The 27,932-nt window shown below is 42.7% G+C and overlaps 1 protein-coding gene across 3 annotated transcripts in view; it reads left to right on the forward strand.

Annotated features, from left to right (window-relative positions):
• The window catches only part of LOC128869668 (procathepsin L-like), a 28,332-nt gene extending 4,561 nt beyond the window's left edge, over positions 1 to 23,771 (forward strand). For 2 of the 3 annotated variants that reach the window (XM_054112252.1, XM_054112250.1), the window contains exons 3-7: positions 18,951 to 19,204; positions 20,235 to 20,385; positions 20,547 to 20,707; positions 21,565 to 23,503; positions 23,575 to 23,771. In XM_054112252.1, the coding sequence (XP_053968227.1) occupies positions 18,951 to 19,204; positions 20,235 to 20,385; positions 20,547 to 20,707; positions 21,565 to 21,760 (762 nt within the window). In that variant the 3' untranslated portion in view covers positions 21,761 to 23,503; positions 23,575 to 23,771. The remainder of the gene's footprint in view (positions 1 to 18,950; positions 19,205 to 20,234; positions 20,386 to 20,546; positions 20,708 to 21,564; positions 23,504 to 23,574) is intronic. The other variant, XM_054112251.1, reaches the window with a different exon arrangement.
• Positions 23,772 to 27,932: the final 4,161 nt, after the last annotated feature.

Consider the following 27,932-nt stretch of genomic DNA (forward strand, 5'->3'; position numbering starts at 1 on the left):
GGCGCCGACGGACTGCCGGGTGAGCTATTCAAACATGGCGGTGAGGAGCTGGTAAGGTGCATGCATCAGCTTCTATGCAAAATATGGTCGGATGAAAGCATGCCTGCCGATTGGAATTTAAGTGTGCTCTGCTCAATCCATAAGAAGGGCGATCCTGCAATTTGTGCCAATTACCGCGGGATTAGTCTTCTAAATATCGCCTATATAAGGTTCTAGCGAGCGTATTGTGTGAAAGGCTGAAGCCCACCGTCCACCAACTGATTGGACCTTATCAGTGTGGCTTCAGACCTGGAAAGTCTACCATCGACCAAATATTCACAATACGCCAAATCTTGGAAAAAACCCATGAAAGGAGAATCGACACACACCATCTTTTCGTCGACTTCAAAGCTGCATTCGACAGTACGGAAAGGAGCTACCTGTATGCCGCGATGTCTGAATTTGGTATCCCCGCAAAACTAATACGGCTATGTAAGATGACGTTGCTCAACACCAGCAGCGCCGTCAGAATTGGGAAGGACCTCTCCGAGCCGTTTGATACCAAACGAGGTTTCAGACAGGGTAACTCGCTGTCGTATGACTTCTTTAACCTGATGTTGGAGAGCATCGTACGAGCCGCAGAACTTAATCGCTCAGGCACAATATTTTATAAGAGCGTACAATTGTTGGCGTATGCCGACCATATTGACATCATCGGCCTTAACAACCGCGCTATTAGTTCTGCCTTCTCCAAACTGGATAAGGAGGCAAAGCGAATGGGTTTGGTGGTGAAAGAGGACAAAACGAGGTGCCTCCTGTCATCAAACAAACAGTCGCAGCACTCGCGTATCGGCACCCACGTCACTGTTGACAGGTATAATTTCGAGGCTGTAAAGGACTTGGTATACTCAGGAACCAGCATTAACACCGATAACAATGTCAGCCTTGAAATCCAACGTAGAATCTTTCTTGCCAACAAGTGCTACTTTGGACTAAGTAGGAATTGAGTAGTAAAGTCCTCTCTCGGCGAACAAACCTAACACTCTACAACGCTCTCATCATGCCCGTCCTAACGTATGGCGCAGAAGCGTGGACGATGACAACATCCGATGAAGCGACGCTTGGAGTGTTCGAGAGAAAGATTCTGCGTAAGATTTTTAGACCTTTGCACCATGGCAACGGCGAATACCGCAGACGATGGAACGATGAGCTGTATGTGCTTTACGACGACATAGACATAGCGCAGCGAATAAAGATCCAGCGGCTACGTTGGCCGGGTCATGTCGTCCGAATGGATACAAACGCTCCGGCTTTGAAAGTATTCGATGCGGTATCAGCTGGTGGTAGCAGAGGAAGAGGGCGGCCTCCTCTGCGTTGGAAAGATCAGGTGGAGAGGGACTTGGCTTCACTTGGTGTGTCCAATTGGCGCCGGTTAGCACGAGAAAGAAACGACTGGCGCGCTTTGTTAAGCTCGGCCAAAATCGCGTAAGCGGTTATCGCGCCAATTAAAAAGAAAAAGAAGGTATGCCTGTCGTTAGAGTCGACTAAAATCCAGATTTCGGCCTATTGATCTTGAGCATTAACTCAACGCCAATGGGCTGAGCAAAACAGGTATAGCAACGGTTTGGTGGCGATGGGAACACTATTGTCATTGAGGCGTTGAACTACCTGGCACCTGCTTGGAGGTGGGTTTCAACATAGAAAATGCTAGGTGTAAGCACTTATGTAGTTGTAAAATCCCATCAGCGACTGTCTTATAGTAAGCGGCTGTTGGGTCAGCGTCTGACTCAGAATGAGCGGCTGAACCACCCCAGAAAGTTGACTAAAAGTAGTCAAAACGGGCATTTCACGACTTCATGCTACCACAACGAATACTGGATTCTGAGCCCAATAGGGTTCTGCCCCAGTCCACATTTCGAGGATTCCTACCAGAAGGTATTGATATTGCATCAATTCGCAGTCGGAATTCGATAAGACGAAGATCAGAAGGAGAGTCCTCTTCCAAAATTCGCCATCGGTTGGTTTAATTTCCAACTGACCTATTGGTAAGTGTTAAATCAATCACCTCTTCTCTTCGTTTTGGTTCGTTACCATTGTTTTTAATGACCAAATCAGATGACAGGATAAAATCCAGTAACTTGAGACCTCTGGGGTTGCATTTGCTGCTTTCCCATACAATTTTCTGTGAAACACTGAACTGTTGTAATAACCGCTTCAGTCGCGTATAAACGATTAAAGTCAATATGCTTAAAGCTTAGTCTCGCGAACGTAAGGCAACTGAGTAGTAGATGCTGATGTGATTTTCTGCTTCTGAAAATGGGACAGGAACTGATATAAAGTCTCGCATAACCTTAGGAGCTCTCTTGAACATATCTTATTCACGCATGGCCAGAAGCATATCACAACGTTGCACGTCTGAGTTCATGACTAACGCACGCTGAGTTGACAGGTAGCCCACCTTTCTAAGAGCAGACCACAGGGAGAGGTGTTACAGAGTACGGTCATCGTTGCAAACTTTTTGAGTTAGTAGTGACTTCAATCAAATTAGTAATTCAACCAAAAACAATTGAATTATCTTCAACACCTTTAAATGAATCTCCATCCAGATTTCAGAAGAACCGCTACTTGACCTAATTATTTCATCATGGTTTTCGTTAAAAAGTTGAATAGTTTCACTAATAGTCCTTATTCATATACCCATGAGACAGCGTTTCCGGACGCAGGTCATGTGCCCTTTCCTTAAGCTTCATCAGCTCGCACAGCAAACGCGTTTGAATCTCAGCAAGTACCTTTACCTGATCCATATTACACAAATGAGTCTAATGTACCAAAAAAGTAAAATAATTTTACTGTAGATTCTGGTGTTCTACTTATGAACGGTAAAAAACTGGACCGACAGTAACCTCGAGCGCCAAAAAATGTATTGTCTTGAGTATATACAATATATAAAATCTATAACTCTTGAGAGATCTGAAAATATTCTTATTATTTAGTATTTTAATCATGACAGTGTATAAACGACTTACACGATGAAATATATGCTTCAAATCCTATTATAAATAAATTCCAATTCGAATGCGAATAAATTCAAAACAAGCAAAGTTATTTTATATTTTATACACGTATCGACCAAACGGACCAATCATTTTACGGTACTTTTCCTTACTTCGATTGCTTGCTCCCCATTCCTACAACAGATTGGAATTTTTGTAACTCACCATCAAAAATTAAATTATACAAATTGAAAGTATATTGAATATGTTTAACATGAACAAGAATAATAAACATTAACAAGATAATAAGTAAGCATATACTATAATTGTATTTAAATATGTTTCGCATGAACAAGAAAGGTTTGCATTAACTACTTCCTAACAGCAACATTACCGAAAACATTGCTCTACTCTCGCTACTACTCTGAGTAGTGGAGCAGGTAGCGCAAAACGCGTGATGAATTGTATTACTCCGCTCTAAGATACGTTTCGTTGTTGCTAGTAGCTCAGAGTACTAGTCAAGAAAAATTTCAGTACTCTTTGTAGATGGAGTAGTACCAGAAAATTTATAATCAAAATTCGGATTTGGGGCTCAGAAAATCCACACGTTACTGTAGAGAAGCAAATGCATCCACAACGAGTCACTGTTTGGTACGGTTTTTGGTCTGGCGGCATCATCGGGCCATTTTTTTTCGAAAATGAGCGAGGAGCCGCGGTTACAGTAAATGGCGAGCGTTACCATGACATGCTCAACGAGTTGTTTCCAAAAATTGAAGAGGATGACATGGACGACATTTGGTTTCAACAGGACGGTGCAACTTGTCACACTGTCAAAGTTACACTCGAACTTTTGGCTACCGTGTTTGAAAACTGAATAATCAGCCGAAATTCCGATATCAATTGGCCGCTTCGGAGCTGTGATTAAATTCCGTTGGACTATTTTTTGTGGGGAGCCGTTAAGGACAAATGCAATGCGAACCATCCAGAGGCGATTGATGCTTTAAAACACGAAAACGAAGTTGCCAATCATGAAATTGGAGCCCAAACAATCGAAAAAGTGCTTAAAAATTGGGTTGATCGAATGGCCTACTGTAAAGCCAGTCGTGGCAGTAATTTGAACGATATTATTTTTCATTCATAAATGACGATGTTCAATCTTCAAAATAAAACAAAAGTTTCAAAAAATATTGATTAGTTTTTTTTTATAGCCGATTCAAAAAGCAAATTTTACATGGCCCACCCATAGTATGTGCACCGCGTAATTACAATGCAAAATATGTGACACTATTTTGACTTATAGTACTGTTAAAGAAAAATGAAAGCAGGTATAGGAGCATATACAATTGCACATGTACGTTTTAACGTACACATTGCTTTCACTTTTTTTTAGTTTTTTATTAATAAAGGGTGTTTTTTTAGAGGTTAGGTTTTCAAGTTGGCACTACTTTTTTCGTAGATGGTCTTTTTGACAGCTGTCACTTGATTTATGCTCAGTTTGGTTTGCCATTTCATAATGAATAGACTTACACCTGAACAACGTTTGCAAATCGTGCAAATTTATTACGAAAATAATGGTTCGGTTCGCGCGACGCATCGCACGCTGCGTCCAATATTCGGTCGACATAATCGTCCATTAGAGTCACTAATTCGATTAACCATGGATCGGTTTCGCACCACGTTTGCTCTAGTGGATAATACGTATCCTCAGAGACGTCGTACAGTGCGCACCGAAGACGCTATTGCTGCTGTGGAGCAGGGTATCGAAGAAGACCCGAATGAGTCCATCCGCCATCGCGCGCAGCAATTGGAGATGTGCCCATCCACTTTATGGAAGATTTTGCGGAAGGATCTTGGTTTGCGGGCTTACAAAATCCAACTCGTGCAAGAATTGAAGCCGAACGACCATCAAGCGCGTCGCACGTTCGGTGAATGGGCCCTAAACGAGATGGCCACCGATCCCGATTTTCACAAGAAAATTTTGTTCTGCGATGAAGCTCACTTTTGGTTGAATGGGTATGTCAATAAGCAAAATTGTCGCATTTGGAGTGAACATAATCCCCAAGCCATTGCTGAGACGCCGTTACATCCTCAAAAAGTCACTGTTTGGTGTGCTCTATGGGCAGAGGGAATCATTGGTCCATATTTCTTTAAAAATGAAGCCGGCCATAATGTTACAGTCAATGGAGAGCGCTATAGAGCCATGATTAATGACTTTTTCGTGCCTGAATTGGACGATGTTGATGTGGACGACCTTTGGTTCCAACAAGACGGCGCTACATGCCATACAGCCAACGCAACAATCGATTTATTGAAGGAAACTTTTGGTGAGCGCATTATCTCGCGCCGTGGACCTGTGGCGTGGTCTCCAAGATCGTGCGATATAACACCGCTGGACTATTTCTTGTGGGGCTATGTGAAGTCGCTTGTCTACGCAGATAAGCCCGAGACGATTGACGTCTTGGAAGAGAATATTCGGTGCGTTATTGCTGACATACGGCCCCAATTGCTGCAAAAAGTGGTCGAAAATTGGGCCTCTCGGCTGGAATTTATTCGAGCCAGCCGCGGCGGCCACTTGCCCGAAATCATTTTTAAAACATAATGGCAAACCCTTGTCTTTATAATAAAGCCAAATTCTTGGCCATAACATTAAATTATATACGTTTTATTTCATCTTGAAAACCTAACCTCTAAAAAAAAATACCTGTCGCGACTACGACTCGGCGCTGATGAAAGGGTTTGCTACTAACTCAATGGCAAAGGATGGTTTATTCTGAAATTTAATTCAATATTGTACATTCTGAATTTTAATAAAATATATTGTAGAAACTTACCGCAGTTTTGCACCCCTTCTTCCTCGACTGATCCTATGCAAATGAAAAATAGAATAGAACGAAGAAGAATGAGTGCGCAACTTTGGTTCACAAGCAGGGTTGTAATTCTACTCATTACAAATTTTAAATATCATTTGTCAACACCCCCACCCCCGTGGAGCGATCAGCTTCACCACTTTCCAGATCCAGGACTGCCAATTTAGATACCGCTCGTTGCAGAAGTCCACCAACCGTACGCACGTCCGCACGCCGAGCCACACCATCTGCGCCAGTGTACACACGCTCAACAATACCACGTCGCCACTGAATCCTTGGCACATTCGGATCGCAAATAAATACTACATCACCCTCTTTAAGAGGCGCGGTTCGTTCACACCACTTAACTCTTCGGGTTAGCGTTGGTAGATACTCCAGTACCCATCGCTTCCAAAATGCATCTCTTAGGTTTCGTGCAATGAGCCATTGCTTGCGTAGTAAAGGTATCTTTTCACGAGGAGAGTTGGCCGTTGGAGTTTTAGGGATATTACCCACGCCAATCAGGAAGTGGTTAGGCGTTAATGGTCTTCGTCGGGAGAGATGGGCAGATGCGTCAATGGACGTGAGTTTACTATGTTTTCCGCTTCTATCAGAAAGCTTTGTAAGACATGCTCACGTGGCGCTTTTTCTTTTAATGAATGTCGAAGAACCCTTTTAACGCTCTGCACCATTCTTTCCCAAATTCTTCCTTCAGATGGATTGGCGGGGCAGTTGAAGAACCATTCAACTCCCTTGGTTGACAATTCATTTTGTATTCGCTCAGTGTCAAAAACATCAGGAAAACGTTTCGCTTCTTCGTTGGCCCCGATGAAGTTTTTCCCATTGTCAGATCGTAGACGTGTTGGAACCCCTCTCCGATTCATGAATTTGCGCATAACTATTATACAGGAATCCGTTGATAAGTCGTGGGCGATTTCCAGGTGGATTGCGCGCACGGTGAGGCACGTAAACAACGCGACCCAACGCTTTTCAGTTCGCCGCCCGATAGTAACCGAAATAGGCCCAAAATAGTCCAGTCCCGTGTAAGTAAATGGTCGTACATAGGGCTTCAAACGATCCTCTGGTAGAGGACCCATCATAGGCGCGTGAGGTTCTGTCTTCCTGACTTGACAATATTTACATCCGGCTATTACACGTCGTAGCATTTGCCTTATTCGGGGAATCCAGTATTTCTGACGTATATTGCTTATAGTCGCCTCGTGATTCCGGTGCTTCATTGTGCAATGGTGATAATTAACGACCAGATGCGTAAATATATGTCCATACGGCAGTATGATCGGTCTTCTGATGTTATACGGTAAGAAGCTAGCTGCATCTATGCGCCCTTGTACACGAAGTAGCCCCCTGTCGTCCAGATATGGCGAAAGTTGCTTTAATACGCTGTCATTTGGAATGGCTTTACCAATTTCGATACTGTTGCGTTCTGAAGTAAATGATTTTGATTGAACGCGTAGGCATAATAGGTGCTCCGCGGCTTCCAATTCAACAGCAGTAAGTCCATATTCCAGATATTTTAGCTCCCGTTTACGGCAGCGGTTTATGAATCGAAGCACCCACGCTACTGCTCTTTTTAATCTAAGTAAATTTGAGAAACGATTGTAATCTATAAAAATATAGTTGTTGGCAATTAAAGAAAATTTAGAACGGAGCTCTTCATCTGCTTCCACAGAGATCTTGCTTATGTTTTCTTCAGCAGGCCACGTCTCTTCATCGCGTCTCAGAAAATTCGGTCCCTGTAGCCAGCGAGATTTTAGTGAGAAATCAACACTCCCATGGCTTCTTGTCGCATCATCGGCTGCATTGTCTTTCGTTGGCACCCATCGCCATTCGCGAACTTCACTCCCATCTAAAATCTCTGCAACGCGGTGCGCCACATACGGTTTGTAGCATCGATGTTCGCTTCCAATCCACTTCAAGATAGTTCTGGAGTCGCTCCATAAGAAGCATCGTTCAGGGCGTATTTGGTGATTTTCCAATATCAATTTCCGTAAACGTACACCCAGGACGGCTGCTTGCAATTCCAGGCGTGGAATGGTTACGGCCTTCAGTGGAGCGCACTTCGTCTTCGCACAAACTAACGTAACACCAACTTCACCAGTCGACTTTCTTGACCTCCAGTAAGCGACAGCAGCGAAGGCCTCTTCGCTAGCGTCAACAAACACATGCAGCTCCAAATCCGAAGGCGCACCATGTGGGAAGTAGAATCGCGGCACACGAAATCCCGCTACTTTGCGCATCTGCTGGCGCCACCTTTCCCACATTATATTCACATCATTTGGGATGGGCTCATCCCAACGGGCATCACGCCGCCATACTTCACTCATAAGAGATTTGGCTGCAACAGTAAAGTGACTTAAAAATCCCAACGGGTCGAATATTGACATAATAATACTAAGAAGTTCCCTTTTTGTGGGACTCCTTTCGCCTGTGATTACTGCTTGTTCAATGCGATGGAACTTCAGGTTGAATTTAAAATTATCAGTTGCTGACTCCCAATATAACCCAAGAACCTTCTCTGTGCTCTCACCGACTGCGATCTGTTTCGTTGCCGTACTACCATTTAATTCTTTAACTACCTTCTCTGAGTTCGATACGAATCCACGTAACTCGAATCCACCATCGCTGTGAATGTCACGAACCTGCTTTGAGATATCTACGGCCTCTTCAATTCCATCAAAACTGTCAACAAAATCATCAATATAATGATGATCAAAAATAGCTTTAATTGCACGAGGATGACTTTCGTGGTGCTCCTTGGCGTTCAGCCTCATGACATATTGCGCCGAGCAAGGCGAGCACGCGGCGCCGAAAATCATCACTCGCATCTCGTACTCCTCAGGTGGCTTAGTATTTTCGCCATCACGCCAAAGAAAACGCTGTGCACACCTGTCTACTGACTGTATAGCTACCTGGTGGAACATCTCTTTAATATCTCCGCAAACTGCAACTGCACGTGTTCTAAAATTAAATAAAATCGAAGGTAGTGATATGTAGAGCTGTGGTCCCTTCAATAACTTGGAGTTCAGAGATACCCCTTCAAATCGAGACGCTGCGTCAAAAACAAAGCGTAATTTTTGAGGTTTATTTGGGTTGACGACACCGAAGTGTGGGAGGTACCATTTCCTGGATGAAGTCATACTCGATTTCTTGGGCGTAAGCTTTCGAGCTTAGGAGGATGGTTCCATGTGTGGAGGATGGTTCCATGTGTAGAAGTCCACGCAAGTGGGGAAAGTTACTGATCGCCATTCACTTGGGAGTGGCCAGGACGATTCTTCTACATATGGTTCAAGCAGCCCACAACGGCCGGGATTAGCCCACGTATCCTCTGGGTAGCTTCCGAACACCCGTTCGGGAGTGAGCTAACGTGAGAAGGCGAAACATTCCAGGATAGCTGGTTGTGCGCTGGGTTTGGGACCCGCCACTTAAATTAAAAAGAGATGCGATGGACGGGGCAAGGTAAGAAAAACATAGGACCTTGCGACGTCTACTACAGCTGCCATGTAAAGGAGCACAAATTCGGTGTCGGATTTGTTGTGGGAGAGAGACTTCGTCGCCAAGTACTGTCGTTCACTCCGGTGGACGAGCGTCTCGCAACAATCCGCATCAAAGCCCGGTTTTTCAACATATCGCTAATTTGCGCCCACGCCCCGACGGAAGAGAAAGACGATGAGACCAAAGATTCCTTCTATGAGCGCCTGGAACGTTCCTATAAGCGCTGCCCCCGCCACGACATAAAAATCGTGCTTGGCGACTTCCACGCCAGGGTGGGCAAGGAGGGAATTTTTGGTCCCACAGTCGGAAAATTCAGCCTGCACAACGAAACATCCGGTAACGGACAGAGGCTGATCGACTTCGCCGGGGCCCGAAACATGGTAGTCTGCAGCACCAGATTCCAGCATAAAAAAATCCACCAAGCTACCTGGCTGTCTCCTGATCGAAAAACGCGAAACCAGATCGATCATGTTGTGATAGATGGAAGACACGCTTCTAGTGTATTAGATGTACGTACGATCCGAGGACCCAACATCGACTCGGATCATTACCTTGTTGCAGCCAAACTGCGCAACCGCCTCTGTGCAGCAAAAAACGTACATCTACCTGCGCAAAGAATGTTCGACATCGAAAAGCTGCAATCACAACAGACAGCCAGAAGATTCGCCACTCGACTCTCACTCCTGCTCTCGGAGAGCACTGCCCAACAAACCGGCATGCGCGAGCAATGGAGCAACATTTCTCGCTCCCTACGTACCGCCGCCGAAGAAGAAATCGGATTCCGGCGAGCCCGAAAAAACAATTGGTACGACGAGGAATGTCATGCTGCCGCAGAAAGAAAGGATGCTGCCTATAGAGCCACGCTGCGATCGGGCGCAACGCGAGCCATGTGGGATCGCTACAGAGACCTGAAAAAGGAAGAGAGACGTATTATCCGACAGAAGAAACGAGAGGCCGAAATACGTGAGTGCGAGGAGCTTGAGATGCTGGCCAATAGGAACAACGCCCGAAAATTCTACCAGAAAGTTCGGCGGCTTACAGAAGGTTTTAAGACAGGGGCGTTTTCCTGTAAGAACAAAGACGGCGATCTGGTGACTGACGTACAGAGCAATCTTAAATTATGGAGGGAACACTTCTCGAACCTGTTAAACGGGGACAGCTGCGCATGTCATAGAGAATGTGAAGATCCCGATACCCCAATCGGTGACGACAGAATTGTCGTTCCGTTACCCGACCATGACGAGGTAAGAATAGCAATATCACGGCTAAAGAACAACAAAGCCGCGGGCGCCGACGGACTGCCGGCTGAGCTATTCAAACATGGCGGCGAGGAGCTGGTAAGGTGCATGCATCAACTCCTATGCAAAATATGGTCGGATGAAAGCATGCCTGCCGATTGGAATTCAAGTGTGCTCTGCCCAATCCATAAGAAGGGCGATCCTGCAATTTGTGCCAATTACCGCGGGATTAGTCTTCTAAATATCGCCTATAAGGTCCTAGCGAGCGTATTGTGTGAAAGGCTGAAGCCCACCGTCAACCAACTGATTGGACCTTATCAGTGTGGCTTCAGACCTGGAAAGTCTACCATCGACCAAATATTCACAATACGCCAAATCTTGGAAAAGACCCATGAAAGGAGAATCGACACACACCATCTTTTCGTCGACTTCAAAGCTGCATTCGACAGTACGGAAAGGAGTTACCTGTATGCCGCGATGTCTGAATTTGGTATCCCCGCAAAACTAATACGGCTGTGTAAGATGACGTTGCTCAACACCAGCAGCACCGTCAGAATTAGGAAGGACCTCTCCGAGCCGTTTGATACCAAACGAGGTTTCAGACAGGGTGACTCGCTGTCGTGTGACTTCTTTAACCTGATGTTGGAGAGCATCGTACGAGCCGCAGAACTTAATCGCTCAGGCACAATATTTTATAAGAGCGTACAATTGTTGGCGTATGCCGATGATATTGACATCATCGGCCTTAACAACTGCGCTGTGAGTTCTGCCTTCTCCAAACTGGATAAAGAGGCAAATCGAATGGGTTTGGTGGTGAAAGAGGACAAAACGAGGTGCCTCCTGTCTTCAAACAAACAGTCGGCGCACTCGCGTATCGGCACTCACGTCACTGTTGACAGGTATAATTTCGAGGCTGTAAAGGACTTGGTATACTCAGGAACCAGCATTAACACCGATAACAATGTCAGCCTTGAAATCCAACGTAGAATCTTTCTTGCCAACAAGTGCTACTTTGGACTAAGTAGGAATTGAGTAGTAAAGTCCTCTCTCGGCGAACAAACCTAACACTCTACAACGCTCTCATCATGCCCGTCCTAACGTATGGCGCAGAAGCGTGGACGATGACAACATCCGATGAAGCGACGCTTGGAGTGTTCGAGAGAAAGATTCTGCGTAAGATTTTTAGACCTTTGCACCATGGCAACGGCGAATACCGCAGACGATGGAACGATGAGCTGTATGTGCTTTACGACGACATAGACATAGCGCAGCGAATAAAGATCCAGCGGCTACGTTGGCCGGGTCATGTCGTCCGAATGGATACAAACGCTCCGGCTTTGAAAGTATTCGATGCGGTATCAGCTGGTGGTAGCAGAGGAAGAGGAAGGCCTCCTCTGCGTTGGAAAGATCAGGTGGAGAAGGACTTGGCTTCACTTGTTGTGTCCAATTGGCGCCGGTTAGCACGAGAAAGAAACGACTGGCGCGCTTTGTTAAACTCGGCCAAAATCGCGTAAGCGGTTATCGCGCCAATTAAGAAGAAGAAGAAGCTTTCGAGCATAGCCTTTACTTAGGTACCCATCGATGATCTCTTTGTACGCGGTTGCGAACGTTTCGTCGCGTTTCATCTTTCTCTCAATCCCTTCAAGCCTATGTAGAACAGCCGTATAATTATCGGGCAGTTGTATGCTGTCGTCCTTCCATAATAGCCCTGTTTGAAATCGACCTCCCACTCGTTTAGTTGTGCCTTCAAGTAACATCTTAGCTCTGACGTCATCATTGCTTTCGACAGGTGGCGAAGATCTAACGCCAAGACTTTCAATATTGAAATAGTCGAACACAAGTTGACGCATGTCTTCTTCTTCTTGCATTTCTTGGGTACGTAAAAAAAGACAAGAGCGGGTTGCTAACGACGCACGACTGGTTGGACCAAAAACTACCCACCCTAGTTTAGTGTTGCAAGCGTACGGACCTTGCTCACTAACCCCTTTTATGTCAATCGGCAAGCCTAAGTGTGCATGATCGATTCCAATTAAAAGTTGAGGCACAGCATCAAAATATGGCTGGAGAGGCAGAGACGAAATTGATTTGTCACTGCTCTTTAAATCATCATGACTTAAACTCTGCATGGGCAAACCTAAATTAGCTACGGCATACACGTCGCGCAGTAGGTAGCGCTTATTTTTACCAACACCGCTAATTTCAATATTGAAAACCTCAGTCGACTCTTGGGCTGTTCTTCCTCCAAACCATTGTATATCTAACGAATGTCGACGGCCGCGTATTCCCAACTCCTTGGCCAAATCACTGTCTAACATCGTAATTGAAGAACCTTCATCCAATAGGGCGTACGTATCGATGCGCTTATTATCGCCATACAAGGTTACCGGCAGCACACGAAAGAGCAGCTTGGGTTTAGTGCTGCTAACGTTTGCGCAGCTCAACACGTTTCCTCGTACGTCACCTTGTTCTTCCTTTAATAAACTTAGGGTCGGCGTAATAGAATTGGCCTCGTGCAATAAACTGTGGTGTCTACGCTGGCATCCTTCTTCTAAACAAAGCTTTTTACGGCGACAGTTACGCGTGTTATGGCCCACGTTCAAGCATGAAAAACAAGCGCGATGTTTCTTCGCGAACTCCCATCTATTAGACACTGCAGCATTTAAAAAACGACGGCAATCTTGCAGTTTATGTTGCTCCTGGCTTAATGGACACTTAACGGGAGTTACACCTGCATAACCTGGACACTGTTTTTCGGATGTATGTAACACCGCACGACGCTTTTGATCTTTATTGTCGATGTCTTGCACTGTACATATCAGATTAGCAAGTTCACTTACCCAAGCGCTAAAATGTACAATTGTCGGATACGGCTGTATTGAGGCGGCGACTCTGGCCCACTCCAGTTTCTTACTCATAGGAAGCTTAGCTAATAGTTCCTCTAATAGCGTAGGATTGGCGATGTGTTATTGTCCATTCGCTGACTGTAAGAATGTTGCTAGGTTTCTCACTTTAGTGGCAAAGGGTACCAGTTTGGACAATGCATTCTCCGAAATATTAGGCAAATCCCTCGCTTGACGTAGCTGACTCTGAATTAATTGTTCGGGTCGGCCAAAGCGAAAACGGAGTTGCTCTATGGCGGCGCTGGCATTGTCTGGATGAATTAAAAGCGATTTAATCACTTCCCGCGCTTCTCCTTTAACAGCTTTCTGCAACCGTTGATTGTTTTCCAGATTAGTGTAGTTGTACATTGAAGTCGATTGGACATAGGCTGTATAAAAAATTGGCCAGTCTTCTGGCTCGCCGCTAAATTCGGGTAAATCTTGCAACTTCCGTGGTACTGTTGCAGAATTGTTTAAAAATGAAAAATTGTTTAAGTCATTTGTTGGCATAGGACCATGAACAATACTGTTATAATTATTAAAAACAGGGGGCGAAATTATCGACGACGATGTAAACGGCACGCCAGAATTACCTAGTGTAGCGTGTGTTTGGCCCTTTATCGAATACGTTGGCGCAAAGACGGCGCTCGCAGTTAACGACGGCAGCGAAAAAAAACTACCACCGTTTTCAGCGGCTTGCTGGCCTGGCAGCATGGCAGCGCTGCTCGTGATAGTCGACGTTGCAAAATGTGCATAACTGTTTATGGTCGATGGCGTGATGTTATTTGTTGTTGCGTTAACCGACAATTTTTGCATACGTGAAGTACATGAAAAATTTGGGAATTCATATAACGGAGCACCTATAGCGGGTGCTAACGATGACGCAACGACGGGTATTGTTGTTGTCGTGGCGGTGGATGTAGCACTATCTAAATGACCTGAGCTACGCAAAGCAATCTCCAGCCTTTGGCGGTGGCGGTTTTGTTCACTTAATCTTACCTGTGCTTCTTCTAGTTGTCTTTGAAGAGTGGCGATTTGATTCTGCATTTCCAATCTTAAACTTACGGATTCTGATGAAAGGGCGGTATTTGTGACGTTTGTATACGTGCTGGCAGCAGTTGTGGCGTTGGTATGCGTGGTGGCGGCGGAGGCGGCGTCGTTTATGATGGCGGTGGAATTAGGCTGAACTTCACCTGACTCTGGTTCTAATTTGTTGAGTCGAGGACTGCGGCGTTTTTCTATGGTTTCCTCCGGATCATTCATTTAAACGGTCCCAAACTTTTACTCTTTTACGGCAGGGAAAAATACGCAGTTAATCTCAAATAATCAAAACTGCGAATAAAGATGTCGCGGCTACGACTCGGCGCTGATGAAAGGGTTTGCTACTAACTCAATGGCAAAGGATGGTTTATTCTGAAATTTAATTCAATATTGTACATTCTGAATTTTAATAAAATATATTGTAGAAACTTACCGCAGTTTTGCACCCCTTCTTCCTCGACTGATCGTATGCAAATGAAAAATAGAATAGAACGAAGAAGAATGAGTGCGCAACTTTGGTTCACAAGCAGGGTTGTAATTCTACTTATTACAAATTTTAAATATCATTTGCCAACAACACCCTTTACTAATTTTCACATTTAAAATATAACATTTTTTTCTTTACACTACTTTAAAAATAGAGATTTATGGGCTAAAATAAATGTGTATAGAAAATTTTAATACCGAGCACAATAATTCTACATTATTTTGTCCCAACAGAACTTTGGAAACACAGAATAATGACCCACAGGAATTTAGACTGTTTAGAAAGCGTTTCACATATTGTTGATCAGAATTTGGAACCTCTCCCGTTTAGGCTAATTATCATGCATAAAAAGCAACGAAACACAAATTATTCAACGATATTCTTCTAGAAGTTTTATTTTTTTCTGATCTTTTCCAAATTTGGGGTGCAACTTGTCACACTGTCAAAGTTACACTCGAACTTTTGGCTACCGTTTTTGAAAACTGAATAATCAGCCGAAATTCCGATATCAATTGGCCGCCTCGGAGCTGTGATTAAAGTCCGTTGGACTATTTTTTGTGGGGAGCCGTTAAGGACAAATGCTATGCGAAGGCCGATTAAAAAAAAATTCGAACTAACATAAAAAAACAGCGCGATACGGGTCTTCTAATTTCGCCTCTATTTTCACCCGCCACTCTCAGAATGGACCTAATTTTTACTAACCTGAATTTGTTCCACAGTGTTATGCGTAGAACAAAGTATTGGCCAAATGGCCGCCGCGGCCTCGGCGGCACATCTCCATCCGATGGTCCAAATTTTCGATGACGCTGAGGCATAACTGAGGTTCTATGCCGTTAATGTGCGGAATTATCTCATCCTTTAGCTCTTGAATTGTTGCTGGCTTATCGAGGTGTAGAAAAAAACTTGACGTTTAGGTGTGGTTCACATTCAATATCGGCCCTTGAAATTTTACACCCTTTACAATGATTTTGTATGCAGTTTTGCGGTGTTACACTGAAAATATAACCGACAAATTAGGTATGTCCGTATAATGCAGGCTGCAGGTATGGTTGAATACAACTGAACATTATATTTTTTATAGTTCCTAAACCCTCTAATATTTTATGTTAAATAAAATCCATAAATGTACACACTTGAACAAAATTATTCACACAACCACTAATTTTTGTCGAATGAATGATGTATCTTGAGAAAAAATTAATGTACTTAAAAGTGTTATTTTAGGAAAAGTACACAAATTTATTGTTTATATAAAAAAAACACGAACTTAGTAAAACTTCACTCCACGAATGAAAAATTAACATAAATCACAATTGAATTTCACAAGTAAAATACTAAGTTCAATGAAAATTTAATATTTGGCAGGCACTCCTTTTTGCCTGATGATTTCATTAAGTCTATTTGGAACAGAGTTAACTTATTTATTAGTCACATTTAGACTGAAATACTGCCATTCCTTTTGAAGTACCTCCTTTAGTTGGGTTTTGCAAGTTATGTTAATTTTAGCGACACGCCTACACGCCACCAAGTTCATCCCATAAATGTTCGATGGGGTATAATCCTACGCACATCGTGGGCAGTATGCTTGGGATCATTATCTTGTTGAAAATAAAAGTTATTTCCAACACACAGGTTTTGCGCACTTCCATGCAAGTTTTCTTTTAAAATATTAAGCTAAAGTAATTAATCCATAATACCATCAATAAATACAAGATTACCCACGCCTGCCGTTGACATATGCACATCTCCACACCATTATACCCACTTACTTTATTGTTTTATCGTATATGGTATTAGGTTTTCTCCAGATTCGAATCTTTCCATCCGATTGAAAAATGTTGAACTCACTCCCGTCGCTAAAAATGACGTTGCTCCAGAAATCAAGTGACTTATTTTTATATACCTTCGCGAACTCTTTACTTTTTTTTATTGACTTTGCTGTTGAGTACTTTCCTTCGAGCCATTCGCGGATGGACCTCTTTATTAATCTTTTTAAGAGCTTCTGGTACCACTTGCGTTCATGTAATTTTTTGATTATTTTTTATTTTCCCTATTATGTGGCGTTCATCACTCAGGGTCAATTTACTAGGTCTTTCAGTATGAAGTCGGTTCTTAAGATTTGTTTCCCTTTTAAAACGTTTTATTATGCTATAAATAGTAAAACGGCTTTGATTCATTGTTTGACCGATTTGTGCACATGATTTGCCCTCACTATGCACACGAGAAATTTTTTTTTTTCAGTTGTGTCTGCTTGTTTCCGACCAATGATGTATTAATAACGCGAAAGCAAGATTTGCAATTACCAAATAAGTTGAGTTTCGAATGACTTTATTCACAACGGGATTTATTCGAAGGCAATTTTGGAATGAACTTTGCTGCCACATGCTTCATGCCCGAAATTTTCTATAAGATTGCATGGCATAAGCCAACCGATATGCCTACATCCTCAGCAACTTCTCTAATTATGATTCGTAGATTCTCCATAACAATTTTCTTCATCTTCTTCTTAATTGGCGCGATAACCACTTACGCGATTTTGGCCGAGGTTAACAAAGCGCACCAGTCGTTTCTTTATCTTGTTAACCGGCGCCAATTGGACACACCAAGTGAAGCCAAGTCCTTCTCCACCTCATCTTTCCAACGCAGAGGAGGCCTTCCCCTTCCTCTGCTAACACCAGCTGATACCGCATCGAATACTTTCAGAGAAGGAGCTTTTGTATCCATTCGGACGACATGACCCAGCTAACGTAGCCGCTGGATCTTTATTCGCTGCGCTATGTCTATGTCGTCGTAAAGCTCATACAGCTCATCGTTCCATCACCTGCGATATTCGCCGTTGCCAACGTGCAAAGGTCCAAAAATCTTACGCAGAATCTTTCTCTCAACCATCCCAAGCGTCGCTTCATCATATGTTGTCATCGTCCACGCTACTGCGCCATACGTTAGGACGGGCATGATGAGAGCGTTGTAGAGTGTTAGTTTTGTTCGCCGAGAGAGGACATTACTACTCAATTCCTACTTAGTCCAAAGTAGCACTTGTTGGCAAGAAAGATTCTACGTTGGATTTCAAGGCTGACATTGTTATCGGTGTTAATGCTGGTTCCTGAGTATACCAAGTCCTTTGCAGCCTCGAAATTATACCTGTCAACAGTGACGTGGGTGCCGATACGCGAGTGCTGCGACTGTTTGTTTGATGACAGGAGGTACTCGTTTTGTCTTCGTTCAGAACCAGACCCATTCGGTTTGCCTCTTTATCCAGTTTGGAAATGGCAGAACTAACAGCGCGGTTGTTAAGCCCGTTGATGTGACTATCATCGGCATACGCCAACAATTGTATTCTCTTATAAAAAATTGTGCCCGAGCGATTAAGTTCTGCGGCTTGTACACTCCTCTCCAACATAAGGTTAAAGAAGTCACACTCTAGTGGATCAACGACCTTGCGATAAAAGCCATAACTGTTATGTCCTTGTCTATAGGCGGCCGCCGTAGTCGAATGTTAGCGCGTGACTACCATTCGGAAGTGCGTATGTCCGAATCTCCATGCATGAAACAGAAAAATAATAGAAAAAGTTGTTTCTAATAGCGGTCGCTCCTCGTCAGACAATGGCAAGCTTACGAGTGTATTTCTGTCATGACAAAGCTCCTCGTAAGAAGCCATTTTCTGTTCGGAGTCGGCTTAAAACTGTAGGGCGCTCCATTTGTGGAACAACATCAAGATGCCCACCACCGATAAGAGGTGGCCAAACACCTAACAGAAGTGTACGCGCCAATTATTTATTAACTATTATTTTATGTCCTTTATTTAAACACGGAATTTAATAAAAAGACATGTTCGTAAAAAATGTGGATCTTTTTGATATAAACTACCTCTGATTCTGTTAAATTGACTTAGAACCGTATAGCAGTATTGCGATATGAGCAATCTTCTATGTTCTCTCAACCTTGCATAACCTTTATATTTGCCACAATTGCAGAACGGCGACTCTTATCTGAAAGGCTTTCTACGTCTATTGCAAAATAAAGGCTTCAGAGCAGATATTGATATGGACTCGGAGATTGTGGGCTCACCAATGATGCAACAAACACCAGAGAATATAGACTGGCGTGAAAAAGGCTTCAAAACGCAGCCGGATAATCAAAAAACCTGCGGCTCCTGTTACGCTTTTAGCATAGCTAGGAACATTGAGGGGCAGGTATTCAAGCGAACCGGGCGCCTGTTACATCTGAGGTAAGGCAAGTTTTCAGTAAGCAAAAATACAATCAATGATAAAATTTTAAATATGATATCCTTGAATTATTTAAATTTTGAGTACATAAAAATTTTTGTTGTTGCGGCCGCCGTAGCCGAATAGGTTAGTGCGTGACTACCACTCGCAATTCACAGAGAGAACGTCGGTTCGAATCTCGGTGAAACACCAAATTAAGAAAAGCATTTTCAAATAGCGGTCGCCCCTCGGCAGGCAATGGCAAACCTCCGAGTGTATTTCTGCCATGAAACAGCTCCTCATAAAAATATCTATTTGGGGAACAACATCAAAACGCACACCGCAAATAGGAGGAGGAGCTCGGCCAAACACCCAAAAAGGGTGTACGCGCCAATTATATATATACCAATATATAAAAGTTGTTGTTATAGGAAATTGGAGGCAGATAGTTTTTTATGAAAAGCTTCTCATGGCAGCATGGCATTCATATGTGCGAAACATTGAAGACAAATTGCAGGAAAATATATGGTAATGCTGGTAGAAAAGGCACAGATTACTGAGATAGTATATCCCCACGGCTTCAAAATAAGACTCCAGGGCAGTGTATAAGTTTCACTTTTCTTTTGGACAGGCAGGGCCTGTCCTACGGGGCTTCAAGGCAGGGCCCATGCAATCCTTGAATTATGCTTTGAACTATTTGGCGGTGTAAAAGTATGAACTTTAAAGTACCTCTTGAGGTAATGCAAATCGTAAATATGTATATCAGATTCGTTCTACCATGACTGTGTAGGTGACATGAGGCCGTGGAAATGAGACACATGACCATGTGGTTGGAGTAAGCACGGACCAGACTGAAAAGTTATTAGTCAATTGGAACACCGATATTTTTCTTCAATACATGTTTGATAGGATGTGTACGCAAGTTTATATGAGCTAAGGAGTTATGAGATGGGATAGGAATATTTTCTTATTCATAAAAAATATTTTCTGCAAAAATAGTTCTCTTACTAGAAAGATTATACGTAAATATTTCAAATACCATAACACTTTCAGTCCGCAGCAGATTGTAGATTGTAGTGTATCGCATGGAAATCAGGGTTGTACTGGTGGATCTTTACGGAACACATTCAAATATTTGCAGGATACTGGTGGTTTAATGCGGGAACAGGATTACAAATATGTTTCAAAGGTGAATTGTTTAGATGTATGTATCCAAAACACCAATTACCAAATTTTAAAAAACATCGAAGATTGAACATTTGATATTATTTAAAAATTCTGAAAGTCTTGTAGAGGTAAATTCTTAAGACAATTACCTTCCTGATAACGAAAGCTTAAGCTGAAAAATAATTTCCTTTCAAACAGAAAGGCGTATGCCAATTTGCTGGAGAACTGGCTGTTGTGAATGTCACATCGTGGGCAATATTGCCAGCTAAGGATGAAAAAGCAATTGAGGCGGCAGTGGCTCACATTGGGCCGGTACCTGTCTCCATAAATGCCAGTCCACGCACATTTCAGCTTTACAGGTCAGTATATCTTTTAATTTTCAGGATTTAGAGGCCAGGATATGATGACGGCTAAGAAGTCAAGTGCAGTTCTAATACTATTAGCCTCAGAAAGCCACGTTAAAATCAACCAGCTCAGCTGACAAAATTTAGTATTGTTCAGACTTTAGTCGAGCAGATTTTGCAAAGATTAGCATACAAATCCTCTTATGGTGGTTTTCCGATTCCTCAATAAGCCCAGACATATTCAGCCAAGTTAGATTGACTGTTCTATAGTTGATGGTCCGATTGCTGTAGTAAATGAAACGAACATTCCTGGTTGTAGAATTTGGAAGGTACTCCACGCTTTATTTTATCAAACGATGCTATCTAGCTAACTCATGGGCAATTTCGTTAACGAAATCACTGTACATCATAGCTTTCGATTTGGTTGGGAAAGCGCAAGGACCAGAACAGTGGCTCATCTACCTAACTGTCAGAAAATCTGAGAAGTACCCTCGCTTTGAACAAAAATTGTTTACTACTCTCCAAGCCGCGACAACTTGGGTAATGACAAATACTACTGCCAGATAGAGGGCTGGGCTTTTACGGTTGATATTGGAAAAAATAGACGTGGCACCTACCACTGAACTTTTCCTTGGAACTGGTTATGTTAAGGAACTGAAAATATGCACGTTGCACCTTCCATACAAACTTGAATATCATATCGCGTGTGGGTCAGAAATTTCATTCTTGCAAATTTTTTAATTTAATTTTTCTCTCATAACATGATTGACCATATTTCGAACATCATTTGCTTTTCTCTTTATTGAAACTTTGTTTTTTAATTAGTAAATAAGTACAAAAATATTCAAAATTACATTCATTAATTTTTACAGCGATGGTATTTACGACGACGACTCTTGCTCTTCAGACACGGTCAACCATGCTATGCTTGTTGTGGGCTACAACAAAGATTATTGGATTCTAATGAATTGGTGGGGCGAATTGTGGGGAGAGAATGGGTATATGCGTTTACGTAAGGGGAAAAATTTGTGTGGCGTTGCTAACTATGCAGCCTATTCCATTGTTTAGTGAACTTTTACTTCATAATATGGGATATATGGGATTACGGACAAAATAAAATGAAATGAAAGCCAAACCATGAACCAATACCAACAAAAAAAAAAAAAATGTCATAAAATATTTGATAATTGAAAGTAGAAAATAACTTTTCCTAGACTAATATATCTAATTAATAATTGTGAAGGTTATCGCTGTTTTTGTGGAGCCCGTTTCGCCAGAAGTCCCTTGCGGCGATCATCACAAGTTCTTGGAGATTCATCTAAAATCAATCGGACAAGAGAAATTAGTTTTATTAATAGATAATCTTGTACCTGTCGAAGCTTTTTTTCCAAATTAACAAAATTGCGGTCTCAGCAAATATTTTTATGATTTTCGAGAAAAAAAACCGACAGTTAATTGTTTAAAAAAATGGAAATTTTTGAAAAAAACAAAAATCCTTCGATCAGGTACGAGTTCTTTAGTGGTTTTTAGTTTTAGTGGTTTTTAAGTTACAGTGATCACCAGTTCAAAAAACATAGTTTTGAGAAAAACGCATTTAAAGTTTTGCTGTTGATTTAGGAGCACCCGAGCGCCCTTTTTTAATTGTTGAATAACTCAAAAAGTATTTGTCGGATTCACTTCAAATTTTTCCACAACATTTTTATACTTTAAGAAAATGCAAACAAAAAATTCAATTTTTTGAAAATTCTGACTACCAATAACCCGTTATGTGATTCAAGAAAAAAGTACAATAATATTCTCTCTGTAATAAAAAAAACACAACAGGTGAGAAATAACACTCCGGGATGAAATACTATCACAGCTTAAAGGTGGGCTTAAATTAACCAAGATTTTATTGAAAGACAATATTAACAAAGTACCAAACTACTGCGTCTACTACGAAAACTGATTGCAATAGACCAGCAAGGGTCATTGGGCATATTTAAAAAAGCTTCAGCCCATATAAAACATAAATAAATAAAGAATTGGCGAGTATACTACAACCTTCACTTTTCCGAGCTGGGTAAATTTTCCAGACTGGGAAGAGGTCTTAGACGTTACTTTCTGCACACACAATAACTCCCAAATAGTCAAAAATTAGAGGGTATCCGACAAGAAATCCTTTTCGGACCATAGTTGGATTCTCTTCGATATCAATCTCGAGCTAGAGAAAGCGACCCCATATAGAAACCCTAGAAAAACGAACTGGCACATATTCTAGTCTGGCATATGGCACAGTATAGAGATCCCTGGACGGTCGAGGGCATCTGGATACCGAAGATGAAGTTCGAAGCTAAGCAGCCATACCTACAAGCACACAACCGCATTGTTCCGATGGATGTCTGGAGCATCATCAAAGTGGAGGCTCCGCAAAGGAACAGTGTGGCCTTCCTTCTCCACATATCGGAGAAGGGCATCGAGCCACTGGGAAAGGGGCCAACAAACTTCGGTTCGACGTGAGGAAAGCGCAACTGAAGATATTCTGTTCTGCAAATCCGAAAGATGAGCAGAATGAAGTTGACGGCGCCAACGAATTTCTCACGGGCATGCAACTTGACGACGCCGCTCCTACCAAAAACGATGGCGTTAACGAGCAGCACCATGGGTCTCCAAATAAACCTGCAGCACTCGCGGATTGCAACGGACAACCCAACCGTTCTTCTGGCGGAGGAGTACGTCGACATCGCACTAATCCAGGAGCCTTGCTGCGGAACACCGAGGTGAAGGGGTCGACTGGAAAAAACCCCAGCCTCTTCTACAAACGGACTGAAGGTATCCCCAGATCTTCTATTGTAGCTCAAAAATATTGGAACATATTTTTAATGCCATCATATTGTTTACAGGATGTGACAGCTGTTGAGGTGGAAACCGCCGACGGTGTCGGCATAATACTGGCTTCCATCTACATGGCATATGATCGGCCAGCACCACCCGAAGAGGTTCGTCGGATTGTGCTTGAAGCTAGAAACAAAAACCTGCTACTCGGATGCGACGTCAACCCAAGGCACTCTCTATGGTCCAGTTCGGAAACGAATGAATGAGGTGAGTCTTTTACTGATTTTATTTTTATTACTAACGTGACGGTATGTCACAAAGGTAATATCCCACTTTCACCTTTCCAGTACTTTAGGGGATGGGCGGAAGTGATTGATATTACTCTACTGTCCGAAAACAGTTCAGTAAGGGTAGACAAAGGGAGGGTCGCCAAAAAGTATTCTTTCTCGGATCACAGCTTGATCCTTTACGAGCTACATCTGAGGGTGAATACACCCTTACTGTATCGAAACTCATTAAGAACTATTTGGAAAGTTCAAAAGTAAAGTAAATAACAGGTTGGGAAGCATTCCGAACAGCCAAATTACTCTCGCGGAAAACCTTGAGAGTAGGGTTACATCATTGGTGAAGACACTCAGTAGGGCCTACAAAACGTCGTGTCCAATTAAATATAGCAAAAAATTCTGGTGGAGCAATGCGCTCTCGAAATTAAAGGAAGAAGCCAGATCAAAATTTAATCTCAGCTACTCTACAGATAATTGGCAATTGTACAGAGAAAGTCGGAGACAGTACAAAAAGGCAACTAGGGCCGCCAAAAAGGAAAGCTGGAGAGATTTTTGTTCTTCGATCGAACCTACCAGAGATTCTGCGCGGCGCAACTGTATTTTGTCCAAAGATCACTCAATGGCCCCAAGAGGCCAGATAGCACTTGGACTTCTACGGCAGAAGAGTCTCTAGAACTTCTCTTAAACACTCATTTTCCGAGATGTAGCACCCACGATAGCGATGTAGGTAGAATCCGGCGGAGGCGCAATGATGTAATAGTCACAAAAGAGAAGGTTGCACGGGCAATCAATTCATTTTCACCTTTCAAATCTCCAGGCCCTGATGGGATTTTTTCCAAGATGTTACAAGAAACTCTTGAAAACATTTTAACTTGGCTAATGGAAATTGTCAAAGCGTGTCTAAACCTTGGTTATATTCCAAATAGCTGGAAACCTGTTAAAGTTGTCTTCATTCCAAAAATAGGCAGGAGGGGACATGAATCAGCGAAGGACTTTAGGCCAATTAGTCTGTCGTCCTTCCTTCTAAAAACATTTGAACGGGTTTTAGACATACACATTAGAAGCTCGCTGGAGGGCTCTAGTATATCAATTGCACAACATGCTTACCTCAAAGGCAAATCGACGGAGACAGCGATTCACGAGGTAATCCGAACAATAGAAGGGTCTCTAGAAAGCAAACAGTACACATTGGAAGCATTTCTTGACACAGGAGGCGCATTTAATAACGTTAGTACAGATTCCATCCAACGGGCGTTGATAGACTTAGAGGTGGACAATTGCATCAGTAATTGGGTCATCTCTATGCTAGAAACCAGGATCATCGGGGTTAATATGGGTAATATCAGCATAACCAAGAAGGTCCACAGGGGCACTCCACAGGGGGAGTATTGTCTCCACTTCTCTGGTTATGCGTTATTAGCAAAGTCTTAACAAAACTTAATAGAGGTGGGGTAAAAGCGGTGGCGTAAGTTGATGATGTGGTGTTAATGGCGTCAGGACTGCGTCCTAATACGATCAGTGGGATCATCCAACGAGCTTACCTCTTGGGTCACAGGCTGTGGAATAGGTTGAAACCCGCGTAAATCAGAACTTATGCTTTTCACCACCAGATATAAGGTATCAACTTTTACCCTACCAAATATTAACGGATAAACTCTCCCACTATCACCCAGCGCAAAGTACTTAGGGGTAATTCTGGACTCCAAGCTAAGCTCGAAATTAAATGTTGAAGAACGGGTAAGGAAGGCCGAAATTGCTTTATATGCCTGTAAACGTATGCCTGGAAGAAGATGGGGTCTTCAACCTAAGCATACATTATGGCTGTATAAGACGGTTATACGACCTATTTTATCAGATGGTTCGGTAGTTGTGTGGAAGGCTCTAGGGAGAGAGTACAATACCAAACTACTCGGCAGAATACAAAGATCAGCCTGTGCAATAACGCTCGGTGCAATCAGATCATGTCCTAGAGAGGCTCTCAATGCACTGACACACGTTATTCCAATTGACCTACATATTAAGAAGACGGCAACCATGAGTGCCTTTAGGTTAAATCAAGCGGGCCGCTGGAAAGAAAAAACGTATGGCCATGCTAGTCTATTATTGCGACAAACTCAGTTAATCTCGTTGAGAACTGACTACATCGTCCCGACGGTAACATTCAATAGGAATTTTGCCACTTTCTTTCCATCTAAGGAAGAATGGAATTGGGGATTCTCTCTAAACAACTTCGACACTACAGTCTATACGGTTGGCAGTAAAATGGGCTGCGGTGTTGGAGCTGGTATATATTCTCACAGACTTAAAGTTGAGAAATCTGTGTGTCTCTCTAATACCAGCAGTGTCTTCCAGGCGGAAGTACTGGCAATTGGGGATGCCTGTAGGCTACTAATCGCAGATTTCTCTTTTAAGGGCAATATCGCTATTCTTTCGGATAGCTAAGCTGCAATCCAGGCACTGGGTTCGGCTACTACAACCTCTAAAGTGGTGGAACAAAGCAGGAATAGCCTCACCATTTTGAGTGAAAACCATAAAGTTACCTTAATCTGGGTCCCGGGATATCGGAACATTGAAGGTAACGAAAAAGCAGATGAAGTGGCAAGAGGGGGATCTGCCATGAATAACGCTCTTGCAGAATTGGTATTCACACCATTAGGTGCAGTCAAGAGCACAATTTCCCAAAAATACCTCCGAATCGCGGATTGTAGGTGGAAAGACCAGACGAAAGCAAAATTATCAGAACGTTATGGCCCACCTACAACCTCAAGCAATCGTCGGCATTAATGAGAATGAAACGACGGGACGCCTGGAGACTAACGGCAGTCATAACTGGCTTTTGGTCTATCAGAGAACAAGCAGCCAAAATGGGTATCCCTCACAATATATACTGTCACAGTTGTAAACAACCGGAGAAAAAGGAAACAATCTTCCATTTCCTGCCCTATGGAAGGACAGAATGTTAGCTCGGGGCCAACCGCTGTTCGAGAATATCGAACAACTGTCTGGCTTAGACGTCAACAACCTAATACGGTTCTTAAATCGCACAGACTGGATATAGTCATGCTGTAAATAACCGTTACACAAGTTGGTAACGAGGATGTGGCAACAAAATGGTGCGGAAACGCTAGTTGGATTGTTGAAGGATCACCACTTTAACCAACCAACCCAACCAAATAACTTTATTCTGTAATTTATTGCCCATTTTGATCAATAACCTTTTGCAATCTTTCAGGCAGCGCCGTAATTCCACGATCATATGGTTTTTATTACCAAAAAACTGAATAAGGTACGGTTTAACATCATCAGTATTGAAATTTTTACCATTCAAGGAGTTTTGTAAAGATCGAAGCAAAAGCTAATCAGATGGTGCAAGGTTAGCACTCTATGGTGGATGTGGAAAAACATCCCAACCAAGCTCGAATAATTTTTACCGAGTGGCCAAAGATGTGTGTGGCCTTGCATTGTGATGATGACAATGCTTTTTCGATTGGTCAGTTTCGCTTTTCTTCAACTACATTGTTTTATTTCGTTAGTTGTTCAATTTAGACATCAGAATTGATCGTTCAGTTGGATGGTAAGAGTTCAAAGTAGACAATCCCTTTGTATTCCCACCAAATCACGTTGATAGAAAATCAAACAGCGGATATGGTTTTATGTATATGGGTTTAGTCAGCTAGAGCTGCAGAAAGCAAACCTGTGTGGCACTATCTTCACCTGAATCAGAATTCATCGCTCTATCAGAAGCATGTAAAGAGGCTCGGTGGATCAGTAAAATTCTCGAAGATATGAACCATCAGGAGACTGCACCAAGGTCATTATTCGAAGACAATCAGAGCTGCTTAAAACTCACCGAAGAAGAAAACTTGTCGGGTAGATTCAAGCAGAATTGAGAACTATCAAATAACAAAATGTGTTTTACATTTGTACTACGTCTGCAAATCTTAAAATTCTACTGAAGCCATCTATGAGTTAAAACCGCAATTACTTAGTTGCCAAGCCAATAGTTTGACAGTAGTCACGAGTGGTCTGTCAAAAAAAAACCCTATTGGGAAAAATACTTCCAATCTGATCACCCTTTATCTGAGTTAAAAGCCTCTCCTTCTCCGCCCTTTGGAAAAGAATCGTAAACTCAAGTTGTTGTT

This window comes from Anastrepha ludens, chromosome X (assembly GCF_028408465.1).
Source record: "Anastrepha ludens isolate Willacy chromosome X, idAnaLude1.1, whole genome shotgun sequence".
NCBI classification, from domain to species: Eukaryota; Metazoa; Arthropoda; class Insecta; order Diptera; family Tephritidae; genus Anastrepha; species Anastrepha ludens.